This window comes from Theropithecus gelada, chromosome 11 (genome assembly GCF_003255815.1).
Source record: "Theropithecus gelada isolate Dixy chromosome 11, Tgel_1.0, whole genome shotgun sequence".
NCBI lineage: Eukaryota > Metazoa > Chordata > Mammalia > Primates > Cercopithecidae > Theropithecus > Theropithecus gelada.
In genome coordinates, this window is record NC_037679.1 from 15,714,872 (window position 1) to 15,732,109 (window position 17,238).

At 46.3% G+C, this 17,238-nt stretch overlaps 1 protein-coding gene and 2 non-coding genes across 3 annotated transcripts; all 3 read right to left on the bottom strand.

Annotated features, from left to right (window-relative positions):
* Window positions 1-376: 376 nt before the first annotated feature.
* Window positions 377-9,292, bottom strand: ATP5F1B (ATP synthase F1 subunit beta). Its single transcript, XM_025401306.1, has 10 exons — window positions 9,056-9,292; window positions 8,393-8,575; window positions 8,003-8,177; window positions 7,056-7,177; window positions 6,622-6,806; window positions 5,889-6,047; window positions 5,664-5,786; window positions 2,799-3,011; window positions 1,608-1,809; window positions 377-625 (listed from the first exon to the last, which is right to left on the bottom strand). The coding sequence occupies exons 1-10, from the start codon at window positions 9,180-9,182 to the stop codon at window positions 525-527; spliced, it is 1,590 nt and encodes a 529-aa protein (XP_025257091.1). The 5' UTR covers window positions 9,183-9,292; the 3' UTR covers window positions 377-524.
* On the bottom strand, window positions 6,903-6,969 carry LOC112635683. The gene has a single exon (XR_003122017.1). It is a non-coding gene; the product is annotated as a small nucleolar RNA SNORD59 (small nucleolar RNA).
* On the bottom strand, window positions 8,250-8,323 carry LOC112635682. Its single transcript, XR_003122016.1, has one exon. It is a non-coding gene; the product is annotated as a small nucleolar RNA SNORD59 (small nucleolar RNA).
* Window positions 9,293-17,238: the final 7,946 nt, after the last annotated feature.

Below are 17,238 nucleotides of genomic sequence, written 5' to 3' on the forward strand. Positions count from 1 at the left end.
AACTAAAGGCCCCAAACTGAGGCCTTACTAAGATCACACTACCCAAAGGAAACCCCGCGTGAGAGGTACGATTGCCCATCAACAAAAGAGAATGGCTAGTTTTAAGGACCAATTTCAAACATACATGGCCCACTTCAAGCTGAACCTGCTTCTCATAGCCACTCTAAAAATCTAATTGTTGAAAATAGTGCTGGTGATGTGAGACTGCATACACCTGTAGCCCCAGCTACTCAGGAGACTGAGGTGGGAGATCTGGAGCCCAGGAGTCGGAGACCAGTCTTGGCAACACAGCCAGACACCGTGTCTCTAAAACTAAAACTAAATACATAACCCTTGAGTGTTGACTATGTTGTCAGAACCAAGAGAATCAGACAAATTCTGAGGGGTGTACATTTTATTGGAAACCTTAAATACCGTTCAGACAGAATATATCTTCAATCAAGGCTCTTGTGCAGCCAACACAGATAAATGAAGCTTTTTGGGTTAGGGGCAAGGAGAGGGACAGTACAGAGGACAAGGACCCCTCACGACGCATGCTCTTCAGCCAGCTTATCAGCTTTTGCCACAGCTTCTTCAATGGGTCCCACCATATAGAAGGCCTGTTCTGGGAGATGGTCATATTCACCTGTATGACGGGGGAAAAAAAAAAAGTAAGAAGTGGAGGGATATCAATTTTCTGCATCGTGTAACATTCCTTACCACTTGAGGCCATCAGTTAGAATGTGATGACTTAAGGTCATCTTAGAAAGCTTAAATTTTCCTCACAAATCAAATTTACAAGACATGATACAGTATGAATTAAGAACACATGGGTCAGGCATGGTGGCTCACACCTGTAATCCCAGCACTTTGGGAGGCCAAGGCGGGCGGATCACCTAAGGTCAGGAGTTTGAGACAAGCCTGGCCAACATGGTGAAACCCCATGGCTACTAAAAATACAAAAATTATGCATGGTGGCATGTGCCTGTAATCCCAGCTACTTGGATGGTTGAGGCTGGAGTATCACCTGAACCTGGGAGGTGGAGGTTGCAGTCAGTCAAGATTGCACCAGTGTACTCCAACCTGGGCGAGAGACTCAGTCTCAGAAAATACGTATAAAATAAAAGGGAGCTAAAGCATCAAGTAACAAATCACAAATTAAATGTAGAGTATTTTCTTTTTGAGACGGAGTCTTGCTCTGTCCCCCAGACTGGAGTGCAGTGGCGCGATCTCGGCGCACTGCAAGCTCCACCTCCTGGGTTCAAGCCATTCTCCTGCCTCAGCCTCCCCTACAGGCGCCCGCCACCACACCCGGCTAATTTTTTTGTATTTTTAGTAGATACGGGGTTTCACCGTTAGCCAGAATGGTCTCAATCTCCTGACCTCGTGATCCACCTGGCTTGGCCTCCCAAAGTGCTGGGATTATAGGTGTGAGCCACCGCGTCCGGTCATGTAGAGTATTTTCAAACAAAATTAATGGGAAAGTTTGTTTTTTAATTAAAAATATAATTAGGCATAGTATATTATATATTGCTTGATGGTCGTTGGAATGGGACCACAGCACAGTAAACATTCAAGATTTTGGCTTTTCTGTGATCTTATGTTCAGCTTTGTACTCAAAATCTCACCTGCCAAAATCTGTTGGAATCCTTTGATGGTCTCCTTCAGGGGTACCAGCTTCCCCATATGACCTGTGAAGACCTCAGCAACCTGGAATGGCTGAGACAAAAAACGCTGTATTTTCCGTGCACGGGACACGGTCAACTTGTCTTCCTCAGAAAGTTCATCCATACCCAGGATGGCAATGATATCCTGGAGGGATTTGTAGTCCTGTGAGAAAAAAGAAGCCTGAGTTAAGTACTCTCATTCCTTTAATTTGGACAAGCTAACAAAGGGAAAGTTACATGCTAGGGAGCAGAGAGGGTGGTGGTGGTATGAGGACCCTCAGCCAAGAAAGATTAGTGTCTTTCTTGTTCTCCATAGTCCTAGTTTGGTGCTGTTAGAAAAATACTGCATTCCACCGGGTGCGGTGGCTCACACCTGTAATCCCAGTACTTTGAAAGGCTGAGGTGGGCAGATCACAAGGTCAAGAGTTCAAGACCAGCCTGACCAACTGGTGAAACCGTCTCTACTAAAAATAGAAAAATTAGCTGGGTGTGGTGGCACGCGCCTGTAATCCCAGGTACTCAAGAGGCTGAGGCAGCAGAATCGCTTGAACCTGGAAGGCGGAGGTTGCAGTGAGCCGAGATGGCGCCACTGCACTCCAGCTTCAGCGACAGAGACGCCATCTCAAAAAAAAAAAAAAGAAAAATATTGCATGCCACAGCGTTAAGTACCTGGAAACTCAAGAGACCTCATTAGCTCTCACTAGCAATTGCTAGCCTCAACTTTCCTTGCTCCAAAACAAATCACACAAATCACTAAGGAAGATCCAGTCCTGGCCGGGCGCGGTGGCTCAAGCCTGTAATCCCAGCACTTTGGGAGGCCGAGAGGGGCGGATCACGAGGTCGGGAGATCGAGACCATCCTGGCTAACACGGTGAAACCCCGTCTCTACTAAAAAAAATACAAAAAACTAGCCGGGCGAGGTGGCGGGCGCCTGTAGTCCCAGCTACTCGGGAGGCTGAGGCAGGAGAATGGCGTGAACCCGGGAGGCGGAGCTTGCAGTGAGCTGAGATCCGGCCACTGCACTCCAGCCTGGGCGACAGAGCGAGACTCCGTCTCAAAAAAAAAAAAAAAGAAAGATCCAGTCCTAAAACAGTCCCCACAATCCCTCTTTTTAACTTTCCGGACAGTGATCCCACATAGTAATATACTCACCTGCAGGATTTTTTGCACCCCACGGGCAACATCGTAATGCTCACTGCCAACAATGTTGGGATCCATGATGCGAGAGGTGGAGTCTAGAGGATCCACAGCTGGATAGATGCCCAGCTCAGCAATGGCACGTGACAGTACAGTGGTAGCATCCAAATGGGCAAACGTAGTAGCAGGAGCAGGGTCAGTCAAGTCATCAGCAGGCACATAGATAGCCTAAAATGAGATCCCATGAAGTAGAGCAGGAACCAAAGTAAATTTTTTTTTGTTTTAAAAGTATCTTTTTTTTTTTGAGACAGGGTCTCGCTCTGTTGCCCAGGCTGGAGTGCAGTGACGCAATCTCGGCTCACCGCAACCTCTGCCTCCCGGATTCAAGCAATTCTCTGCCTCAGCTTCCCGAGTGGCTGGGACTACAGGTGCCCGCCACCACATCCGGCTAATTTTTTTGTACTTTTAGTAGAGATGGGGTTTCACCATCTTGGCCAGGCTAGTCTTGAACTCCTGACCTCGTGATCCACCCGCCTTGGCCTCCCAAACTGCTGGATTATAGGTGTGAGCCACCACACCCAGCAAACCAAAGTAATTTTACTTAAGCCATCCCCCTTTCTGACGTATATTTACCATCTCATTCCATTTAGCACTCCAAAGACCCTTCTTACCACCCCTAATACCTGCTGAATAAGCTGACAGATTATCTGGTCTCTCAGCCATGATGGAAGAATTTTTAATATCATTCTTTTTGCTCTTCATCTTGTATTTTAACTCTATTTTAATAATACCCACTTTTAGAATTAAAAACATGAAGCTGGGGGTGGGGCACGGTGGCTCACGCCTGTAAAACTAGCACTTTGGGAGACCAAGGCAGGCAGATCACGAGGTCAGTTCGAGACCAGCCTGACCAACATGGTAAAACCCCATCTCTACTAAAAAAAAAAAAAAAAAATACAAAAATTAGCCAGGCGTGGTGGCGCATGCCTGTAATTCCAGCTACACAGGAGGCTGAGGCAGGTGAATCGCTTGAACCTGGGAGGTGGAGGTTATAGCGAGCCAAGATCGTGCCACTGCACTCTAGCCTAGGCGACAGACTGTCTCAAAAAGCCAGGCGCAGTGGCTCACGCCTGTAAGCCCAACACTTTGGGAGGCTGAGTCGGGCAGATCACCTGAGGTCAGGAGTTCAAGACCAGCCTGACTAACATGGTGAAACCCTGTCTCTATTAAAAATACAAAAATTAACTGGGTCTGGTGTTGGGTGCCTATGATCCCTGCTACTCAGGAGGCTGAGACAAAGGAATCACCTGAACCCAGGAGGTGGAGGTTGCAGTGAGGCAAGATCGCGCCCACTGCACTCCAGCCTGGGCAATGAGAGTGAAACTCCATCTCAAAAAAAAAAAAAAAAGAATTAAAAACAAGAACAAAAAACTTCTTGCACAATAGTTCATTAAATTGAATCATGAAAAGTTTCTACAGTTTAGCCATGTTCTTACTATACATAAAATTTATGTAATTTTACTATATATCCCATCTATATATATTTGAAAATGTATACTACATTAATGCAGTAATTTTTTTTTTTTTTTTGAGATGGAATATCTCTCTGTCGCCCAGGCTGGAGTGCAGTGGTGCAATCTCAGCTCACCACAACCTCCTGCAACCTCCGCCTCCCAGGTTCAAGCAATTCTCCTGCCTCAGCCTCCCGAGTAGCTGGAACTACAGGCAGGTGCCACCACACCCAGCTAATCTTTTGTATTTTTAGTAGAGATGGGGTTTCACTGTGCTAGTCAGGATGGTCTGGATTTCCTGACCTCATGATCCACCTGCCTTGGCCTCCCAAAGTGCTAGAATTATAGGCATGAGCCACTGCACCCAGCCCTAATACAGTAAATATTTAATGCTAAGTTCCCATATAGCTCTGGACTCCCCTTAGACTAGAAACCATTGCTTTGTGATCTACATTTAAATGTATACCTTCATTTATGTTTTTTTTGAGACAGAGTCTTACTCTGTCGCCCAAGCTGGAGTGCAGTGCCCCAATCTTGGCTCACTGCAACCTCCCGGATTCAAACGATTCTCCTGCCTCAGCCCCCCGACTAGCTGGGATTACTAGCGCACACCACTACGCCTGGCTAGTTTTTTGTAGTTTTAGCAGAGACGGGGTTTCACTATGTTGGCCAAGCTGGTTTCGAACTCCTAACCTCAAGTGATTCGCCTGCCTCGGTCTCCAAAAGTGCTAAGATTACAGGCGTGAGCCACCCCGCCCGACCTACCTTCAATTATTTTGGGTATTTCTTAACCTTTTAGGGTCTTTAACATGCACACACACAGACTTTTACACATTATTCCAGGGAGCTCATGAACCCCAGTTAACAGACCTTTTTGAGATGTAAATAACTAAGTTATTTATTTATTTGAGACGGAGTCTCGCCCTGTTGCCCAGGCTGGAGTGCAATGGCGCGATATCGGCTCACTGCAACCTCTGCCTCCGGGATTCAAGCGATTCTCCTGCCTCAGCCTCTGAGTAGCTGGGATTACAGGCGTCTGCCACCATGCCCGGCTAATTTTTTATATCTTTAGTAGAGACAGGGTTTCACCATGTTGGCCAGGCTGGTCTCTAACTCCTGACCTCATGATCTGCCCACCTCGGCCTCCCAAAGTGTTGGGATTACAGGCATGAGCCACCGCGCCTGGCCCAATAAGTTTTATACATCTCTCTACATACATTTTTTTTTTTAGATAGGGTCTCGCTTTGTTCCCCAGGCTGATCTCTTGGGCTCAAGCAATCTTCCCACCTCAGCCTCCTCAGTAGCTGAGATGCACCACTGCACCCCGCCTTTCTACAAATCACATCTTCATCTATGTAATTTTTGTTACCTGTACAGAGGTGATAGATCCCTTCTTGGTAGTGGTAATTCTTTCCTGCATAGTACCCATGTCAGTGGCGAGGGTAGGCTGATAGCCCACGGCAGAAGGGATTCTGCCCAATAATGCAGACACCTAAAAGAAAAAAAAGGTCTTAGGCGTCTACATCCTTAGCCTCATCTGAATAGCTCCAAAGAAAGGCCAAATGAACCAGGTCCTCTCAAGCTTCCCTCTTACCTCTGAACCAGCCTGGGTGAAGCGAAAGATATTATCAATAAATAGCAGTACATCTTGACCTTCTTGGTCTCTGAAGTATTCAGCCACAGTCAGTCCAGTAAGAGCTACCCGGGCACGAGCACCAGGTGGTTCATTCATTTGACCATATACCAGCGCTACCTGCAGTAATCATACATAGATCGTAAAACCTGACAAAGGAGTAGAGAAGCCACATACTGAAGGTTCCCAAATTGGAGAAATGACCACAGATCCTTTCTCAGAAGGTGTCAACATTTTTGTGTGCAAGTTTCTTTTCCCTATTAGAGATGCAGTTCAAAACAAAAAAAGACAGCTTCTTATATTACTAAGGCAAAACTATAGTAGAAAGGAAATAAAAACCTTTTCAAATTAAGTGAAAAGTACAAAATAGGCTTAGCTGAAACGTATGTACCACGTCCAATCCACCCCTCCCAAAATTAGCTTTCAAATGATGGGACTATCTACCAAAAAGAAAACCTGGAAATGTTATTTAATGTCAGTATCAAAGAGAACAGAAAATGTCCACTAGTGTATTGGAAGCTGGGGGGAAAACACTAACAGATTTCCTTTGTAGGTCCTGGGACACTAAAATGAAAATATTAAAATTATTTTAAAAAGAAAAAAAACATCAAATAGAAAATATAGAACATGGCTTCAGTTGGCAATAGTTTCCTGGCATAACTACCATGTGGACATCAATCAGCTCAATGCTGACCTTAGAGGTGGCATCTTTTAAGTTGATAACACCAGATTCAATCATTTCATGGTATAAATCATTGCCTTCACGGGTCCTCTCACCAACACCAGCAAACACAGAGTAACCACCATGGGCTTTGGCGACATTGTTGATTAACTCCATGATCAGTACAGTCTTGCCAACTCCGGCACCACCAAAAAGCCCTATAAGAGGTTGAAAAGAAAGAATATTTAAGAGTTCTGCTTTCCTAACTAAGCAAATTTCCAAAAAAGGAATTGCTTCCTTCCATCCATCCTATTCCTTCTCAGAAATTGCATATGGCTTCAGCAAACTCAGAAGAATGAAAGAATGTACTCATCAGTGAGGAATAGATGTCAATATCCACTCGTAACAGTGTATGAGTTTTTCCTCCCATATTAGGTTTGGAAAATATGTACCCTTTAATAACATACCAATTTTGCCACCCTTGGCATAGGGAGCTAGCAGATCCACAACCTTGATACCAGTCACCAGAATTTCCTGCTCAACACTCATTTCCATGAACTCTGGAGCCTCAGCATGAATGGCAGCAAATCTGTAAAAGTAGAAGAGAGAATTGGTATCTATTCACCTTGTTGAAAGCAAATGATAATCTTATATATCCTTCCCTATCAACTCTCAAGTCCATCCCTTTACTTAAGGAACCACAGTCTTATCTCCCCTTTGTTGTATAAATTAGATCAACTATCATCCAGGATCTAACCCAACTTTCTGCAATAAAGAAAATCATTATCTTAGGGAACAATAATCCCATTCCCTTACTTTAACTGTCATAAATTTTTCATTTTACTGAGCCTTAACCTAACAGCATTCCCTCACATAGCAATAGCAAATACAAAAACCTACAAGTTTTGGAGACTCCTAAACCTAAGCAGTAAGAGCAAGTCTTAAAAATACTCAACTAGCCAGGCGCAGTGGGTCATGTCTGTTATCCTAGCACTTTGGGGGGCCGAGGTGGGTGGATCACCTGAAATCAGGAGTTCGAGACCAGCCTGGCCAACATGGTGAAACCCCGTCTGTACTAAAAATACAAAAATTAGCCAGGCATGGTGGCATGCACCTGTAATCCCAGCTACTCAGGAGGCTGAGGCAGGAGAATCGCTTGAACCCAGGAGGTGGAGGTTGCAGTGAGTCGAGAGCAAAACTCCTTCTCAAACAAAAAAAAAAACCCTCAAGTAGTAAGTTTTTGTCAATCAGAAATTCTGCATCCTAATTTCTTCAGGTGAAACTGCGCTGTGTGATTTTAATAATCGAAGGTATCAGAAGACAAATTCTGCTTTATGAGAACGTGTCACCTTAATGTGTAAAACTGCAAATAACGTAAGTTTCTTCGTCCACAGATGCATTAAGAGCAACTTACTGTTTGGTTTTGATGGGACCTCTTTCATCAATAGGTTCTCCAATAACATTCATGATTCTGCCCAAAGTCTCAGGACCAACAGGAATTTTGATTGGTGCACCAGAATCCAGTACTTTCTGGCCTCTAACCAAGCCTTCCGTACCATCCATAGCAATAGTCCTTACTGTGCTCTCACCTGTTAGATACAGGCATTGCAGGGTTATACATTAAGTAAAAATTGGTATCAAGACCTAAGTCGACCAAGACTCCTTCTCAGTACCTAAATGCGGCTTCAGCAAACTCAGAAGAACGAAAGTCATTTTGATAAAATCATCACAGAGGGAGACAGCTTGGTTTTTGGGATACTTGGGCTACACAAGGTCTTTACTATTCCTAATAAATTCTACTTACCCAAATGCTGGGCCACCTCCAAAACCAGTCTGGTCTCCCTGCCTTGCACTTCCAGGGCATTTAGAATTGGTGGTAGTCCCTCATCAAACTGGACGTCCACCACTGCGCCAATGACCGCCACGATGCGCCCGGTGGCGGCGCCCGCTTTTGGCGAAGGAGATGTTTGCGCCGCATAGTCCCTGACTAACAGACAAAAGATATAGGAAGGAGCTGGGGTCAGTACAGTAAAAGGTTATCGGAAGCCAAGATTTACACAATAAGAGGAAAACTCAGCCGAAGTCAGGCCTCTTTCCGCTTGTACGGAAGGCGTGTCCAAGAGGGAAGGCCGCGCAGCGATCGATAAAGCGCCTGCACAGCCTTCCCATCCGCATGCACAATAACCCATTTTTCGAGAGTTCAATATCCCTATTCAACCGGAAGGTCAACGCACCTGCCCGCACCTTTTCCGTCACACAAAGAACTTTATACAGAACGGGATAGAGCTGGTTCAAAGAAACCTTCTATGGGTGTCCCATTCTTGTTCTCCTGCCATTAGAGAGCAAAATGCGGCTCCAGGCATACTTTTAGCACCACGGATCCCTTAGGCCCGAGCTACCATCGTTCCCCGGCTCAAGGTCATGGGGCGGCAAAATGGAACTTCAGCTCCTAGAGAAAAGCACTTACCAGGATGGACCGCCGTCGGAGCGGCCCGCAGTAAGAGCTGAGCTGGGGGTAGCGACGCTGAAGGAGTGAGTCCCCGCAAGGCCCCGGAGGCCGAAGCAGTGGCCACACGACCCACAAGACCCAACATGGCGGAGTCCGGGTGGAGACTGATCGCTGCAGCAACCCCCGCCGCCTGCTCTCCTGCAGTTGGGGCGAGGCCTACGCTGCTGTAGGCAGGTCCATTGGGTAAATTGGCTGCTCATCATTCTCAGTGCTGCTTCTACAGGTTAATACACGCTCATCTTCTCATCCATTGGTCAAAACTGGTGCTAATCTGAAACTCCTTTTTTTATTGGACAGTGTGAGGTTAGGGCGACACTCTGAGCCTCGAAATCTAATTGGATCATAGAGACGTCAATTGGAGAGGGTAATCAGAGGAACTACGTTTAGGAAAGGGGCCGAGTTCCTGTTGAAAGTGCGTGGGCTGTCTTTGCCTGTCCTTGGGTTTTCTCCTTAGATAGGTCCTTGATCTAGGTGACAACCACAGGGGAGTGGTTGCGCCGTGAAGCACCACTGAAGGTGAGCGTGGCGAAGTCAGGAGCCCTCTTTAGAGCCAAAATACGGTTTCTCTCTCGAAGTAGTGAAATTGGAAGCTTCCAGGAGATTGCACAGATTAGCATCCTGGACAGGATCTTTATCATTTAAACCTATTAAAATGAAGGAAACTAATGTAACCAGTACTTTAGCTGGGTATTGAGGAGACTCAATAAGATAAATAAGACTCAGGACCTTCCTTTCAAGGTCCAGGTGAACAGACAATGCAGTAATGTGATGGTTCCTGGTTAAGTATAAACTGGGTGCACGTAAGAGGAGGGGATAAATTTGGGTCACCTAGAGATACAGAATTGTCTACCTTGAAGGAAGCTGAGAGACCTCAGCTATGAAATGTGAATATAATTTTTTTTTTTTCTTTTTTTTGAGACGGAGTCTCGCTCTGTCGCCCTGGCGGGAATGCAGTGGCGCGATCTCGGCTCACTACAAGCTCTGCCTCCCGGGTTCACGCCATTCTCCTGCCTCAGCCTCCCAAGTAGCTGGGACTACGGGCGCCCGCCACCACGCCCGGCTAATTTTTTGTATTTTTTTTTAGTAGATACGGGGTTTCACTATGTTAGGCAGGATGGTCTCGACTTCCTGACCTCCTGATCCGCCCACCTCGGCCTCCGAAAGTGCTGGGATTACAAGCGTGAGCCACCGCTCCCTGCCTAGAAATTCTTAGTGTAGTCCGGGAGCGGTGGCTCACGTTTGTAATCCCAGCACTTTGGGAGGCCGAAGCAGCTGGATCACCTGAGGTCAGGAGTTGGAGACCAGCCTGGCCAACATGGTGAAACCCCGTCTCTACTAAAAATACAAAAATTAGCCGGGCGCGGTGGCTCAATCTTGTAATCCCAGCACTTTGGGAAGCCAAGGCGGGCGGATCACAAGGTCAGGAGATCGAGACCATCCTGGCTAACATGGTGAAATCCCGTCTCTACTAAAAATACAAAAAATTAGCCCGGCGTGGTGGCGGGCGCCTGTAGTCCCAGCTACTCGGGAAGCTGAGGCAGGAGAATGGCATGAACCCGGGAGGCAGAGCTTGCAGTGAGCCGAGATCGCGCCATTGGACTGCAGCCTGGGCGGCAGAGCGAGACTCCGTCTCAAATTAAAAAAAAAAAAAATTAACCAGGCGTGATGGCAGGCGCCTATACTCCCAGCTACTCAGGAGGCTGAAGCAGGAGAATCTTTTGAACCCGGGAGGCAGAGGTTGCAGTGAGCCGAGATCGCACCACTGCACTCCAGCTTGGGCGACAGAGTGAGACTCTGTCTCAAAACATAAAATAAATATATAAAATAAAATAGGCCGGTGCGGTGGCTCACACCTGTAATCTCAGCACTCTGGGAGGCCGAGGCGGGCGGATCATGAGGTCAGGAAATCGAGACCATCCTGGCCAACATGGTGTAACCCCGGCTCTACTAAAAATACAAAAATTAGCAGGGCGTGGTGGCGGGCACCTGCAGTCCTAGCTACTGGGGAGGCTAAGGCAGGAGAATGGCCTGACCCTGGGAGGCGGAGGTTGCAGTGAGCCAAGATCCCGCCACTGCACTCCAGCCTGGTGACAGAGCAAGACTCCGTCTCAAAAATAATAAATAAATAAATAAATAAATAAATAAATAAATAAAATAAGTAAAAAGGGCTGGGCTGGGCACGGCGGCTCATCCTGTAATCCCAGCACTTTGGGAAGCCGAGGTGGGTGTATCACTTGAGCCCAGGAGTTCAATACCAGCCTGGGCAACGTGGTGAAACCTCATCTCTAAAAAATATGTAAAAAAATACAAAAAAAAAAAAAAAATTAGCCAGGTGTGGCATGTGCCAGTAGACGCAGTTACTGGGGAGGCTGAGGTGGGAAGATGGCTTGAGCCCAGGAGGTGGAGGTTGCAGAGAGCTAGGATTGAGCCACTGTACTCTATGCTGGCTGACATAGTGAGACCCTGTCTCTACAAAAAAAGAAAAAGAAAAAAAAATAGGGCTGAAAAAAATCCTTTGGGTTTGGGTTTGGCAACTAGGAAATCATTCCGTGGTGGAGTGGGATCAAAAGTAATTTCAATGGACTGCATCTAAAACATAGGATTTTGGCCGGGTGTGGTGGCTTACACCTGTAATCCCTGCACTTTGAGAGGCCAAGGCGGATAGATCACCTGAGACCAGCGCGGCCAACATGATGAAACCCGGACTCTAGTAAAAATACAAAAAATTAGTCTGGGCGCAGTGGCTCACGCCTGTAATCCCAGCATTTTGGGAGGCCAAGGTGAGCAGATCACCTGAGGTCGGGAGTTGGAGACCAACCTGACCCACACAGAGAAACCCTGTCTCTACTAAAAATACAAAATTAGCCAGGCATGGTGGCACATGCCTGTAATCCCAGCTACTCAGGAGGTTGAGACAAAACAATCACTTGAACCCAGGAGGCAGAGGTTGCGGTGAGCTGAGATTGCACCATTGCACTCCAGCCTGGGCAACAAGAGTGTAACTCCGTCTCAAAAAAAAAAAAAAAAAAGGAATATTGTCATTGGAGCCAGGTTGGGAATCTTGTGTTTTCCACTCACTAGCTATCATTGGGCAAGTTATTCAATCTCTTTACATCAGTTTCCTCATCCATAAAAGGGATACTACTACTAACAATGGGGATTATATCCTAGGATTGTTTTGAGAATTAAGTAGACTAATATAAGAAAGAAGAATTGAGAACAATGCCTGGCACAAAATTAGCCCTACATATACATGATATTATTATTTTTGTTTACTATTGACTAATGTCAATTGGATCCTATCCAATCCATTCAATAATTTGTTCCTCTCATACATTTTGTGAGCAGAGTCTGTTTCGTATAATGCCCTTGAAAAAGTAATATAGGGCAAATGTTTAGGATTTTTTTAAAATTCTAGACAACGTAGGTTGCTTAAAAAAAAAAAGCAGAGATGAAAAATCAAAATAAAGATTCCTTGTGTCATTTGTGAGCCTGTTATATCATATCTATGGCCTCATCTGTTTCTGACCTGAACAAGGATAATTTTATAGGCTGGGCATGGTGGCTCGCGCCTGTAATCCCAGCACTTTGGAAGGCTGAGATGGGGGGATTGAGTGAGTCAGGGAGTTGGAGACCAGACTGGGCAACACTGTGAAACCCTGTTTCTACAAAAATACAAAAATTAGCCAGGCATGGTGGTGTGTGCCTGTTTTCCCAGCTACTGGGGAGGCTGCGATGGGAGGATGGCTTGAGCCCAGGAGGTGGAGGTTGTGGTTATCTAAGACTGCACCATTGCAGGAGGCTACTCAGGAGGCTGAGGTGGGAGGATTGCTTGAGCCTAAGAGATAGAGGTTGCAGTGAGCTGATATCTGTGCCACTGCACTCCAGCCTGGGCAACATAGTGAGACCCCATCTCAAAAAAAAGGAGATAATTTTATATAAAAGTGAAGAAGTGGCCAGGCGCAGTGGCTCACGCCTGTAATTCCAGCACTTTGGGGAGGCCGAGGCGGGCGGATCACGAGGTCAGGAGATTGAGACCATCCTGGCTAACAAGGTGAAACCCCGTCCCTACTAAAAACACAAAAATTAGCCAGGCGTGGTGGTGGGCACCTGTAGTCCCAGCTACTCTGGAGGCTGAGGCAGAATGGCGTGAACCCAGGAGGCGGAGCTTACAGTGAGCCGAGCTCCCACCACTGCACTCCAGCCTGGGCGACAGAGTGAGACTCTGTCTCAAAAATAAATAAATAAATAAATAAATAAATAAATAAATAAAAGTGAAGAAGCTCTATGACTTCCTCCCTCTACTGCCTTTCTAGCAAGACTTAATCTGATTTGAGAACTTTGGTTTTGTATCACCAATTTGGGTCTTGGCAAAATTAGAGTTTTATTAACGATCAAACACATTACTTTTTTTTTTTGAGATGGAGTATCAATCTTGTTGCCCAGGTTGGAGTGCAATGGTGCTATCTCAGCTCACTGCAACCTCTGTCTCCCAGGTTCAAGTGATTCTCCTGCCTCAGCTTCCCAAGTAGCTGGGACTACAGGCATGCACCACCACATCCGGCTAATTTTTTTGTATTTTTACTAGAGACAGGGTTTCACCATGTTGGCCAGGTTGGTCTCGAACTCCTGAACTCAGGTGATCCGCCCACCTCGAACTCTGGTGGGATGTGTTGGGATTACAGACGTGAGCCACCACCCCCGGGCTACTCTGACATTTCTTTTTTTTTTTTTGAGACAGAGTCTCACTCTGTTGCCCAGGCTGGAGTGCAGTGGCATGATCTAGGCTCACTGCAACCTCCGCCTCCCAGGTTCAAGCAATTCTCCTGCCTCAGCCTCCTGAGTAGCTGAGACTACAGGCTCCCGCCACAACGCCCGGCTAATTTTTTTGTATTTTTAGTAGAGAAGGGGTTTCACCATATTGGCCAGGCTGGTCTCGAACTCCTGACCTCAGATGATCTGCCCTCCTCGGCCTCCCAAAGTGCTGAGATTACAGGCAAGAGCCACTTTTTTTTTTTTTTTAATTGAGGCAGGGTCTTGCTCTATCTTCCAGGCTGCAGTACAGTGGAGCAATTACGGCTCACTGCAGCCTTCGCCTCCCGGGTTCAAATAGTTCTTGAACTAGAGCCTCCCAGGCTCAAGTCCTCCCACCTCTGCCTCCCGAGTAGCTGGGACCACAGTCATATGCACACACCATCAGGCCCTGCTAATTTTTGTAAAGACAGGGTTTCGACATGTTGCCCATGGCTAGCTTCAAGCCCGGTGGGGGGACGGGGGACGCTCAAGTAATCTGTCTTCCTTGGACTTCCAAAGTGTTGAGATGACAGGCATGAGCCACCACGCTCAGGTCTAATGGCGAGTAAGATGGAATATTTTCATGTTTGTTGGCCAGTTGTATATCTTCAGTTAATTGTTTCCATCTTTTGCCAATTTTTTCCTTTTGGCTTGTCACAATTAAGTGTTCTTGAAATGCTTTGTTAAACACGTTGTAAATGTTTTCTTCTAACGTTATCTTTTAATTTAGTGGTATGTTTTGACCTATTATTTGTTTATTAATTTTTTTTTTTTTTTTTTTTTTTGAGACGGAGTCTCCATCTGTCGCCCAGGCTGGAGTGCAGTGGCCGGATCTCAGCTCACTGAAAGCTCCGCCTCCTGGGTTCACGCCATTCTCCTGCCTTAGCCTCCTGATTAGCTGGGACTACAGGTGGCCGCCACCACGCCTGGCTAATTTTTTGTATTTTTTAGTAGAGATGGGGTTTCACTGTGTTAGCCAGGATGGTCTCGATCTCCTGACCTCATGATCCGCCCGCCTTGGCCTCCCAGAGTGCTGGGATTACAGGCGTGAGCCACCGTGCCCGGCCCCTATTAATTTTTATTATTATTTTTTTGAGACAGAGTCTCACTCTATTGCCCAGGCTGGAGTGCAGTGGCACCGTCTCAGCTCACCACAACCTCTGCTTCCCAGGTTCAAGCAATTCTCCTGCCTTAGCCTCCCTCCCAAGTAGCTGGGACTACAGGCATGCACCACCATGCATGGCTACTTTTTGTCTTTTTAGTAGAGACGGGGTTTCACTATGTTGGCCAGGCTGGTCTTGAACTCCTGACCTCATTATCTGCCTGCCTCAGCCTCCCAAAGTGCTGGGATTACAGGCATGAGCCACCTCGCCTGGCCTTATTTATTTGTGAGACCATGTCTTGCTCTTTTGCCCAAACTGGAGTGCAGTGGTGGGATCTCGGCTCACTGCAACCTCCGCCTCCCGGGTTCAAGCGATTCTCCTGCCTCAGCCTCCCGAGTAGCTGGGATTACAGGCGTGTGCCACCATGCCCAGCTAATTTGTGTATTTTTAGTAGAGACAGTGTTTCACTGTGTTGGCCCAGCTGGTCTCGAACTCCTGACCTTGTGATCCGCCTGCCTCGGTCTCCCAAAGTGCTGGGATTACAAGCGTGAGCCACCGCGCCTGGCCAAGCCTGGCAATATCTTAAATGAGTTGTCACCACGCCTTATTTGACCACCTACATATACCTGGATTCCAGATCCCATTACCATTGCCTAAATTTAGCCCTTCATCTCTTACCACTTGAATGATTGCACGAACTTGTTTCCTTACCTCCAAATCCACCTGCAAAACATTATTCATGCTATGGTATTTCTGAAATGTATTTTACCATACGGTGTTATGGGAAAGAGATTTGGTGGCGATATATGACGCTTTTTACTAGTAGGAATAGACATTCAACATTTAATTGCTGTCAACGTTTAAATGAAACCCACAGGTCTAAAAAACATAATTGGCCGGGTGCGGTGGCTCACGCCTGAATCCCAACACTTTGGGAGGCCGAGGCGGGTGGATCACCCGAAGTCAGGAGTTCGAGATCAGCCTGGCCAACATGGTGAAACCCCATCTCTACTAAAAATATAAAAATTAGCTGGGCGTGGTGGCACATGCCTGTAGTCCCAGCTACTGGAGAGGCTGAGGCAGGAGAATCGCTTGAACCCGGGATGCACAGGTTGCAGTGTGCCAAAATCGTGCCACTGCATTCCAGCCTCAGTGACAGAGTGAGACTGTCTCAAAAAACAAAAAACAAAAAACAACAAAAACAAAAAAACAAACACAATTGTCCCTTGGTATATTCGGGAGGAGTGGTTTAATGACCACTCCACCACCAAGCATACCAAAATCAGAGCATACTTAAGTCCTAAAGTTGGCCCTGCAGAACCCTCCGTATTCATGGGTTTGGCATTTTACAAATACAGTATTTTTGACCTGCATTTGGTTGGAAAAAATCCACCTAAAAGGGGTCAAACCCATGTTGTTCAAGGTTCAAGTGCACAAAGATGACAGAATGTAGGGATTAGAATAAGCCTTTACAAAATCCTTAGAATCAGTGTTAAAATTCTCCATCCTACTGCCACCCTAGAACTCCATTTCAGTTGTCCTCTTATTTGCACAGGCTGCTAGATTCGACCAGGAAGTCTTACTCCGTATTCGCAACTACTTAGACCCTTAGTTACCAACTTAATCACTCTCTATCAAAGCAACTAGATGTTAAGTTTTTCACAAAGTGCCAGCCTCCTCCCTACCTAGCCTGTATCTTTTCATATTTGGTACAATGCTGGGTGATCCACAAATAAAAAATTGTACTTTAAAAAAATTTCTCAAAAGAATTCCCGCTAAACAGGAGAAATTTCAATTAGCCTAGAACTAAAATGGGGGACACAACCCTCATGCTACTGTAGCAATCACCCTCAACCTGCCCTCCCTGGAAATAGCTAAGTTTAGGAAACTGTATAGCACCAATATCACGACCTATCAATATGGACAAAAAATATGCTATACCCATTCATCTGAACTTAAAAAATTTCACTAACAATCCTTTTTTTTTTTGAGAGGGGGTTTCGCCATGTTGGCCAGGCATGAGCCACCATGCCCAGCCCAGAACATTTTTTTTTGTTTTTGAGACAGTCTTGCTCTACCACCCAGGCTAGAGTGCAGTGGCGCCTCCCAAAGTGCTGTGATTACAGAATTGAGCCACCGTGCCCACCCCAGAAAATGTTAACAGAAGCTTTGAATTAGAGATGAGGCACAATGCACAAGGTTTGGTACCTAAGAAATAAGGACTGATGAGAACCTGTCCAAGTG